Genomic DNA, 11,416 nt, shown 5'->3' on the forward strand with positions numbered 1-11,416 from the left:
GTATAGTTGGGAGAGAGATTTGGCAAATTGAGACCATATTGCCCTTGTTCAGGTCTTAGGGAGAAGCAGACACAGCTGCAGACTGCTTTGTATCCACTATATATGAAATATGGACAGCAGAGTGACATAGCTTGCAGACCCTCTCACAAAGGCTAGGGACAGAGATTAGACATAAACTGATTTAAGTAATCAGAAACTGGTTTAAACCTGTAACAGAACATAAATTCGATGCACATAAACCAGTTTCAAAATGGCTGAAACTGGTTTAAGATAAATATGATTGAATGTAGATCAGTCTTAACTGATTTGGGTCAAACCAGTTTATGCAATGTCTGTCCCAGACTCCTGCTAGATTTAAGTTAAACCAGAGTCCTCCAGCATCCCAGATGCTTTCCAGCCCTGGGCTGGGCTGTGCTCTCTGCTCCAGAGAACAGGCCTGGTTCCACCCCTCTGCTCCCTAGCCAAAGCTCTACTGGAGACTGCAGGCACAGCAGAGTCTGCCTGGCTCCGCCCGCTTGCCACTCCTTGCTCAAGCAGGGATCCCCCTCCCTTGCTTCCTTCCAGCTCCCACACCATGGACCCCAGCCCCATGGACCCTAGGCATGTGATAAGCTAGCTAATGCTGAGAGGTGTCTGTGTGTGTGCACCTCCAATTTCACTGGGACAGGCAGACAGGACAGTGTCTGCTTAGGTCTTTTTGGAGCTAATCAACAGGTCAGCTGGTAATGTCCCTCCATTCCTTCCTTGGAAAAAGCTGTTTAAGAAGAGTTTGAACTAATGAGAAAGGCTTTTGTTTTGTTGATGGGCTGATAAATGCTGTGTTATCAGCCCCCTGCTGGTTCCCTCGACTTTCAGGTTTGCAGACAGTATGAAGAAGCAGGGAAAGGGAAAATGAAAAGCTCAGTATCATCAACAGATGCATGCACTGCACACCCCCCTTTGCCTCAGAGTGCTAGCTCAGGGCTGGGGTCTGACAACACTCCCGCCCCTTGAGCAGTGACTGGAAACAAGCCTGGGACAGTGCAAGCAGAATTGGGGTTTACACCCCTCCCTAATCAGAGTGTCCTGTGGAAGGGAAGGGAGGGCTACTCTAGTGCCCCCCTAGCTGCTACCCTGAGCCACTGCAGGCATGTGCCTGTATTTCTTCAGTCCAGAGGGAATGTCTGTTCAGTTGCAAACTGGTTCTACCCAGGCAGGTTAGAGTAACCTGCAAGGATTGAATCAATTCAGGCTCAATTTTTGAGTGTCTGTTCCTAGCCAAAGTGCCAGTCTGTCCCCATCTTCACTGCCCATGAAGTTATGCAAAGAGTGGTTAAGGGTTCTTTTGTGCTACCAACCAGGTTGCTTTAGATACTGAATTGTCTATTGCTAGAGTTCAAAATTGGAAAGTTACCATGAATAGCCATGATATTTATAATTGGTAGTTTCACTATTATTGTTGTGGGGGGAAGGAAAGGAGAGAAAGTTATTTTCATTTCTGAAGTTTTAAAAAAATGAGAAAAGTAAAACACCTAGAAAATGTTTCTACTTTAGAACACCATACACAATCATTTAACTTGTATGACTTGAATTCAGCTTGGTGTCACCCAGACTGAGACTACCACACCACCAATGGAGTGTTTTTTTGCTTGTTTTTTCTGTTGGATGCACATATAAGTCTTCATTTGTCCTCTCTTCTCTTTCCTCTCTTCACTGTGATAGCTGTTATTATATAGAGTGTTTGCAACTTTTCCTGACTTCATATAATGGTAAACTGAAAGATAAACTGCATTTGTATTGAGTTCCTCACCCAATATCCTCTCCTTCCAGGAGGCGACGATACGTGGCAATCTCCATCTCCAAACGGGTCTTTACATCTAGGAGAATATTGTATTCATTGTTCTGACGCTCCATGTCATCTCGGACCTGTAGCAGCTGTCCCCCTACATTGCCAACTGCAGCCTGTATCTGGGCTAGCAGTGAACCATAGCGTGCTTCAGTTTCAGCCAAGGTGTCTTCTAAGGCTTTTTTCTGCAGCCAGTGAAATAATAGAGAACTTTAGGAGTTGTGTTATTCAGGATGACTTATTTTGTGTTTTAATATTATATTTACATCAAAAGCCCATGAAGTTTTTCTATTTATCTACCTGATTATGTGTTAAGGAGTTTTTTATGTTAAATATTAGTTAAGCTTTACCATGCTAAGCTGGGACTGTAGTTCTATCTCCAAGCTCTGGAAGGTCCGCTTCAGGTCTGTGATCTCAGTTTTTTTGGAGTTCAGTTGTTCAGTGTTGACAGCTACTACCTGATTCAGTTCTTCTGTCTGAAATATCAAGGAGGGAAAGGAAGATGGATTTTAAACCCTGAATGATCTCCTTTCTGAGGTGCCTTCTGATGTTTATGCAGTGAGAGTTTACCTGTCTATCAAACCGGTCTTTGGCCTCCTGACGATTTTTTTGTGCCATGCTTTCATATTGCTGCCTCATGTTTTCCATAATCTTGGCAAGATCAATACTTGGAGCAGCATCCACTTCTACATTCACTGTGCCACCCAGTTGTTTTTTCAGCCTGTCAACTTCCTTAAGAAAAGGTTTAAAGAATAGAGTTGTAGACCTTCTATAGTAATTAACACCAAATAGGCAAAACATGCAGTCATGTAAATCAGAAATTAAGAAATAAATCAAAGTGCATAAAAAATGAAGTCATAAAACTAATTCATAGTTCTTAACTAGCATCTTATCTCAGTGAATCTCAATTGTTTTACTTTATTAGTCATTTCATTTTCACACTCTAGGGTCTGTTTTGCTCACTTTGTAGCAAGGGAAAATGCAAAACAGAAGTTAGGCGATTTCCTTACATCAGGGGATCAAACCTGTCTGGCCCCACAAGCGGGATGAAGGGTATGGAGCCAGTCTGCAGGCCAGATTAGGCCTAGAGCCTGGGCCCACATGCCAAATCCAGTGCAGAGCTGGCTCGGTGCAGATATCACATGCAGCGTGCACCCTGGACTTGCCTGCAGATTGCTTCAAGCAGGTGTGCTGGCTCTAGCCCTGCATGCCATGTGTATCACACACTGGCTCCATCATCTACAGGCAGCACTGTGGGCTGGATCATAGGATTTGGTGGGTCAGTTCCAGTCTGTAGGCCACATTTTTGACACTGTGGCTTTAGAGCTGTACACAGCGCATCTACATGAGACTCTGACTGCGTAGTAGCCTAATAATACTGAGCAGTAGTGCATCGCAGGATGGACAGTGCTAATATGTTACTGTGCAGTGTTATTAGGCTACTGCACAGTAGCATCTCTTAAAAAACATTTGCTAGCACTACTGTGCAGTAACTCCATTTAGGCCCTGTCCACATCAGCAGATGTCTTTACAGCAGCACAAATAGTAGCAGCACAAATTTGTTGCTACTTTGTACCCCAGCGCCCATGTGCTTTGCAGCTGAATGCGTTGTCCCACTACTGTATGTGCTGTGGCTGGGGGGTAGGGATGTTGGCTACAGCACAGGGTGAGGCACCCTGGCCAGCTGTGGAGTGGCATGTGGAGATGGGAGAGCAAGCAGCCCAGGGCTTCCTGCTCTTCTGTCTTCATGCTCTGTGGAGCCCCAGTGCTGAGGCACCTATGCCCTAGCTAGCCACTCCCTGCCTGGCTGGGGCACAGTGTGCCTCAAGACAGGGGATCACCCAGTCTTGGGTGACACTGGATTGCAGTGTGGGTGACACAGGGCTGCTTCTGTCTCTGTGTGTCTCAGCATGGGGGCTCTACTGCGGAGCCGTGGAGTGGCTGGTTGGGGCACAGGGTACCTCAGCATGGAGGCTCCACAGTGTGCAGAAACAGAAGAGCAGGCAGCTCTGGGCTGTCTGATCCCCCATCTCTGCATTTGTCTCAGTGCTTGCCACTTCAGCATGGTTTGTGATGCTTTTTTCCCCAGCTTTTCTTTTTTTTGCTACTGGGAAATCCCGATAACAAATTTTGCCCTGGCACTGCAAATTAGCAGCACTGAGCACTGATTTAATGTGCAACTTGTATGGTTTGTGGCACTGCAAAGAAGTTTGCAGCATCACAAACCACACATGCCTGCATATCTGGATCCAGCCCTACTACACATCTCTTTAGTCCTTGCTTATACAAGTACTAAATAAATGCGCAGTAACCACTCCACAATAGTATCTTATGTAGACACACCCACTGTGAATCAGAGTGTGTGAGAGTCTTGGCTCCCAGTCATCTTTTATATTTAGTGGTGATGGATAAAACCAAAGATCTTCCTTAAAGGAAAATGTTTCACCTTATTTTCCCAAGCCATAAAGGGTACGTCTATACTGCTGCTTATTCCCACCTCCAAACCTACCCACTATCCCTAACCCACCGATCATTCACATTAGAAATCCCTTAGCTTATCCCCCTAGCATCAGTCCAACCTGTCTGCAAAAACTCTTCCAAGCATTGCCAAAGCTGAGCTTTGCCATAGTCAACTCCTCTTGCATCCTGGAGTGTGTTCAATACTCATTGGAGTGCCACAGGTCCTAGCACAGAAAGTATTGTTCCTCTGTAAAGTTCTCATTTTGTGGGGAGCAAAATCCAGGACACAGTTACAGATGCTCTCCAGAAGCTATTAGCCACCCTGAATTGACAGGTGCTACTCAAATCAGGGGCCCTATGTAATGCATGGCTTATGAATATCTGTCCTGAAATAATTCAATACTAAGACTTCTTTGTTTCAGAATAGCCATGTCATTTTCTTTATTCCTAATGACATTTGTGTGTGTCGAATGTTCTGTGTATCTCAGTGAAGGGGAAAAATAGACTGTAAATGAGCTGGTCTGTTATACTTGCCTCCTCATGGTTTTTCTTGAGGAAAGCCAGTTCTTCAGTCATACCTTCGACCTGTGACTCTAAGTGTGCCTTTGTCAAGGTCAAGTCATCAATGACTTTGAGCAGTCCAGCAGTATCATTTTCTGCCCCTTGTCTGATGGCTAGCTCACTCTCATACCTGGAAAATAAAACTGATTCTGGCATCATCCCAACATAAATGTTTGACCCATTTGCAGTTACCTTTTCTTAACATTTTGGTGATAAAAGGTTTAATTTGGAATTTTAAGTTCACTAACTTTTTAAAATGCCAACATATACAAATGTTGTCTAAGTAAATATAAAAGGCATGTGTAGAGTCTTTTGTGGGAATGGCATAGATGGGATTTATGGAACGCAGTCATTAAGTCTTACTGTTCAAGTCCATTCATAAAACTCTTCTTTGTTTTCAGACTAAGCTGGCCTTCTGGGAACTTGAATGTCAAGAGCAGGGAAAGGATCTTATTAAATGCTTGTAGAACTTACTTCATTCTAAAGTCATCAGCAGCTAGCTTGGCATTGTCGATCTGTAAAATGAGCCGGGCATTTTCCAGTTGCACGGCCCCAATCTGAAAAAGAATAGTTGCTCAGAAGATGATAGATTGGCAATTGATCCAGAGTTAAACCAAACATATATGTAAATCTTAAATAATATCTCTGTATGACATTGCAAAATATTTAATAAGTCCCAATAATCAGATTGGTCTGTTTTCCAAGGAACCTGTTATATGGCTGTCTGCTCCACTTAGCTTTATGGTGTGGAGACAACCAAACCCAGGCGAAAAGAAGAAATTCCTTAAGCAGTAGAAGGACAGAGTAGGGACTCTTGGGGCGTTTCTCCCTTTCCTCGGAACCTGTGTTTAAAACTTTGTAGGCAGCAAAGCTTGTAAGCATGGAGCCAGGAAAACCAGTCTATATAACCTTAAACTTGGAAGCACTGGAAGATTACAGTGTGATAGCAAAATCATAACTGGCCAGTACTACTGTCCAGGCAGAAGCAGTCAGAGCTGTAGAGGGGAGATGTTGCCTTTTTTGCCACTTCTATTCTGTTGAGCAGACATGTAAACACCAGTTTTTTGGTGGCAAAAATGAAGGCGACATCTCCCTCCTGCAACAGTAAGACTTTGGCTATGGCTCCTACACTGTGCACTGCTGCTGTTGTTTTGCCCTCCCACCCTGCTGGAGCTGAAGCTGCTCCAGGGAAGGTGCAGGGTGCAGGGACTAGGAGAGAAGAAATGAACAAGGAAATGAAGAACATTCCTAGTTCCATTCTGGGCTGCAACTCCTCCCTCCCCCACTCGGTAGTGCCTGGGGCTTGTGCCCCGCTCACCCATTGTTATGCTATTGGGTGGCAGAGAGTGCTGATAGAAGCAAGCAAGAGCACCAATTCTTATCTCCTTGAGGGAGGGAGTGGAGCTGTGTAGGGAGGTGAGGTCATTTTCACAAAATACCAGAGATCCTAAACATTTGGAACATCAAGAGCGACCAGTCGCTGTTTTACAGGGCTATATGCATTGCCTGGCACAAACCAGTTTTCTATGGAGTGGAATGATTTGGTTCTCTATGTTCCCTTCCTGTGAGTTTAAACATGAGAGAGCTATATATAGGTCATAGCTAGATTGGCTCTCTTAGCTGATCCAAAAGCAGGACAGATAAGCGTTGAAAGTGAGAAATTCTTACTGTATTTCCTGATCAAATGCCAGGTGGAATAATTAAGGGCCTGAGTTTTGAAAAACTCCAAGCACTTGTGCAGCAGACTGATTTGCATGGGTAAAATATCTACCCCATAATCTGGATGGGTATGCACACAAGGAATACTGCTGTGCATTCATAAAAATAGGGTATATATTTTCACACTTTCACGCAAATCTGGAAAGCAACTACACACTTCTCAGATGGCATTTTGGAAAAACTGGCTCTAGTTTTGCATCAGGTCTTTGGTATAAGTTGTGTGTGATATTATCAGAAGCTCTTTACTTTTGGCTTTTAAACCAAGAAATAAGTGTGTCAGAATAATTAGAAAGTAGGGAGACCACATTATCCTTTGACAGCACTCAATTTTATCTACAACTGGCTATGCATTTTCCATCAAGTACAGTAGAACATCAGTTATCCAGAGTAATTAGTGTCACCATCATTCTGGATAATCAGTTTTCCAGATAATCAAACACCACAGTATAAAGTGTTGAAATGCACTTTAATTACTCTACAGTACAGCAAATATTAAAAAAAAACAAACCAGGAATAAATATATAGTACTGGGCAATGTTGTAAAATCTCAAGCACAAGTAAGTAAACAATGCACAGTTGTCGTACCAACAAGTATAACCCAGCTGCTGGCTGTGTTAATACAAAACCTTCCAATTAATTGACTTTCTAACTAATTGAGTTCTGGATAATTGTTGCTGTACTGTAAATGACAGAAGCATGGCCTGATTAAGAAAAAAGAGTCCCTAAATTTAAACTTCTATATTTTTTGTTGTGGTCCAAATAGTGTAGTCCTGTCTCTTCAAGGAATACCAAGCAATATTTTGATATTTTTCCTTGTTCCTCTTTATACACTTCAGAACTGGAGGTAGTAGGAAGATAGACCAAGATTTAGGGGTTTGGACTTTGACTTGGAGGACAATGAGAAGGGTAGATGGATTGAAGGGACTTTTTGAAAATGTTTAAGAACAGAAGCCAGCACCATTTTTCATGCCATGGACTGAAACAACTCAGCCTCAGTCTGGCACGGATCAGGTGGCTGAGGCAGCGGGGCAGCCATGGTGGGGTGAGTTTTCCTTACGCCCCTGCTGGAGCCACACAACTGGGAGCTGCATCTACATTGCCGCAGGTCCTCCCAGTCCCCAGCTTCCCAGATGCAGTGCAGCTCCACAGGGGATCTGGGCAGTAGTGTAGGCACAGGTTCCCAGTCCTTGGCCCCTGTGCAGCTGCCCTGCAGTTGGAAGCTGTGCCCATGCTACAGTCTTGGGGATGGGGCAGGGTAGGGGGCATAGACACAGCTTCCAGCTCCCCAACCCTGGCACAGCTTCTCACTCCTCAGCCCCAGAGTGGGTGTGCACACAGGCAAATACTTGCAGCTCCATGGGCTGGTTCCAGTGTGTCCATGGGTCAGATCTGGCCCACAGGCCATACATTGCTGACAGCTGCTTAAGAAAATTCAACAGAAAAAGGAGAGGAGGAAAGAGAGAAAGAATATAAGGAAAGGAAGGGGATGGTGAAAGAGGGAAGGAGGAAACTATAAATTTTGAAAGACAAGGAATGTAATACAAAACAAAATAGAAAGAAAAATGCAAAGAATGTGAGGGCATGTATATGTGAATGATGTTTCAGTGCGTGTGAATTTCTTGCCTCTGGAGTTCTTTCCTGTCTCAAGACACTGCTAAATTCTTACTGCTACAGTTCTCTAGATCTCAGATGCAGTTGACGTTTTTTCCTTTCAACTATAGTAGATACCAAAGAGCTGGGGCTTTTGCAGGATTTCCTAGTATAGGATATCCAGTCTCTGCTCCATGAATTATTTCTTTTTTTATCTAATGATTTTTCTGATGTTAAGTGCATAAGGAGTACAGGGGGTAGGGTCCAAATCCCAGGTCTTCTTGCTCCCAGTAGAGTACCTTAATCTGACTACAGGTTCAAGCTTCTTCTCCTTCTGGCTCAATGATTCTTACATTCTTGGTTCCTCAGTGGCCCAGATTCACTTGGAGAGATGGAGGGTACCCTCTCCCAGAGTGTCCTCTCATCTAGTGATTATGGCACTTTCCTGAGTAATATGGTTTGAATGCCCTCAGGCTGAGAGGGCCTGACATGGGTCTCCCATTTCCTCAGTGAGTTCTCTGACCACTAGACAATTACATTAGGGGTTCCTAAAGTAGTGCCTCTACATGACCATTTTAAAGTGGTAGTTCTGGGTAGTGGGCTGCATTAAAGGGGCTCCTGTCCTTCATTGAGCTCTTGAGCCACATTTTGGGCACCCTTGGATTATCAGGAAGACTGATGCTGCTGCTGCATTTTAAAATGAATGAGCCCTGTATTGTTAGGACTTGCCCTTAGAAAAGGACTCTGGGCATCGAATCCTGAGTAGACAGAGGCACCTAGCTCATAACTCTGCTTCTGGTACCTACACTTGAAAGAGTGGCAGGAGTTCATCAGACATAGGTCTATCTATTTTATGAAACAACCTTTGAAGGTGCCTGTCTCTGCTCACTAACTATATAGTGAGCCTGTATGAACTGTTTCTTTGGATCACCTTTATAAGACTAGGCACCTTATTTTTTTGTGAAGTTAAACATAACCTAAAAGCAAGTAAAATGTCTTTATAGATTTCATCCAAAGTTACTTCCCTCTACCTCTACATTGTACTACATTAAAAAAAAAAATTTAAAGCAAGTTTTAAGCCAGAATCTGTAGTTCTGATCTTTTGCTGTCATAGACCATGTTGATGAAATGTGATATTTTTAATTTTGGTAACAAGGGGCACAATATACAAAATTGTCAAATATGTTCCATTACTAAACATTTAGCAGTTCAAAAAGAATGTTACTATTTACTCAAAAGCACTATAAAAATTTTTAAATAAAATATTTGAATAACAAAAGAGGGGAAATTAGGTGACGAAATGACTGAGTTATGAAATGGAAAGGACTTTGACTGTCTATATGTCCTCAAATGTCCTTAAATGGTTACTCCCAGGTAAAAAGATACTGTTTGTTTACATTTGTCTATGTGTGACAGAATAAGGGATTAGATTAGATTAGATTAGATTAACCATAAACATATAAAGTTAAAGCCTGGAAGTTTGATATGAACTTCACCCCACATATGCAGTACATCAAGATAATAGAAATGGTATCTCTGATCCACTCCTTTGTAGCTTGATAAATAAAACCTGCAAGTGTAAGTTTTGTAAGTGACAGTTTGAAATAAATAAAAAAACCCAAATTTTACTATTTACTCAAAATTTCCTGCCTCTTGCAGATATAAATGGCATCCTTGTCACTTTATGTTTTTTTGAGTCATTTACTGGTACTTAGAAAGAAATTATACTTGTCACTGAGTACTTGTGGATTTTTATTATTATTATACAGGTTATAACATGCACTTTCAACACCTGAAAGGTCTACCTCTGGAGCAATGTTTATTAATATAAAGGTCTTAATGTATACTGTTTGAGTTACAGAGCACTGAGGAAATTATTTTAAAATTGTATATTCCCTTGTTCCATTTATGTGTGGCTCATTAAATGGGGCACTTTATTGGGAGGCAGAAGACATGGGTTCTGTACTAATGTGGCAGGCTCTATAGCCTTGGACAAATGATTTCATTCCTCTGTGCCTCAATTTACCTAGATGAGAAAGAAAAGATAACTTATGTGGAAAGTACTTTGAAGTCTACAGGTAGAAGGCTATATATGAAAGTTTAAAGTGTTGTTGTTAGTTTTTTTCTTAAAAGCACCTAATAGAACCTGTAACAGAAGAATCAAGTCAGTCATCTTATACATATATATTTTTTGTAGCAAGATAAACTATGCAAAGTTAATTGCATTACTAACCAGGCTATAAGGGGACAAAGCTAAATGGTTAATGCTCTATGAAAAGACAACCAGGGATTGAATAATATATTTTTTACAATTAACTGATTCTCTTTCTTCCCAAATAATCAAACTACCGTTACAGATACAAGGCTATGGGCAAGTATATGGTCTCTTACCTTTTTCCGGAGTTCATCAACTGTATTGTAATATGGACTGTAGTCTTGTCTTGTACTTGAGGAGCTATTTGCATACCACTCTCTGATCTGCTTTTCAAGCTGGGAGTTGGTCTTTTCTAGAGAATGCACCTTCTCCAGATAGGAAGCCAAACGGTCATTGAGATTCTGCATGGTCAGTTTCTCATTGCCAGCAAGTAAGTCATTACCAATAGCATTGAACTGAAAGGTATTGTCAGAGCCATGTCCAAAGCCTCCTCCGTATTTGGTACTGGTAGAAATGCGGGTTCCACAGCCACCTGCTCCCCCATAGACACTAGGTGCCTGATACTTTTGAATACCTATTTTCCTGTAAGATGAACTGCTTAGGCTGGGTGCAGGTGCCTGGAAAGTGGAACTTGTGCTCCTGTGAAAGCTTCGGGTAGAAAACGCCATTGGTGTTTTGCTTTGTTTTTCTTTTTTAAAAAATGAAATAGCTAAAGATCCACAATATTCAGGGCAGTTAATGTGAAGAGTGTTGTATGCTTCTTGAACCTTTATACTGTATCTCAAAAAGAAGGCATGCCAGCTGTAAACTCCACCCCTGTTGACACACAATGGAATTGTTGTCAGTATCTGAATCATGTAACTGCTGTAACTTGTTCATATGTGCTTGACAAAAACTCCTAAAATAGTGGAGGCTTCTTTGTCATTTTGGAGATACTGAATTTTTTTCATTATACCTGCTGCTATTAATTTGAACAAACCCATTAAGGAAATTATTACTTCCCACATAAAGCTTATATTTTTTAAAGGGCGTTGTGTGTACAACTTGTTTAGAATCAAGAATATATTCCTATTGACAAGACGATAGTCAGTGCCTGAAACATTGTT

General features: G+C 42.1%; 1 protein-coding gene across 1 annotated transcript in view; it reads right to left on the reverse strand.

Moving 5' to 3' along the window:
• Positions 1-11,114, reverse strand: part of LOC109320402 (keratin, type I cytoskeletal 12-like) — a 28,168-nt gene extending 17,054 nt beyond the window's left edge. Inside the window, exons 1-6 of the mRNA XM_019550493.1 lie at positions 10,547-11,114; positions 5,321-5,403; positions 4,792-4,976; positions 2,396-2,553; positions 2,176-2,301; positions 1,790-2,010 (exon numbers count right to left, since the gene is read on the reverse strand). Of these exons, the coding sequence (XP_019406038.1) occupies positions 1,790-2,010; positions 2,176-2,301; positions 2,396-2,553; positions 4,792-4,976; positions 5,321-5,403; positions 10,547-10,978 (1,205 nt within the window). The 5' untranslated portion in view covers positions 10,979-11,114. The remainder of the gene's footprint in view (positions 1-1,789; positions 2,011-2,175; positions 2,302-2,395; positions 2,554-4,791; positions 4,977-5,320; positions 5,404-10,546) is intronic.
• Positions 11,115-11,416: the final 302 nt, after the last annotated feature.

This window comes from Crocodylus porosus, unplaced genomic scaffold (assembly GCF_001723895.1).
Source record: "Crocodylus porosus isolate Cpor-Errol unplaced genomic scaffold, CroPor_comp1, whole genome shotgun sequence".
NCBI classification, from domain to species: domain Eukaryota; kingdom Metazoa; phylum Chordata; order Crocodylia; family Crocodylidae; genus Crocodylus; species Crocodylus porosus.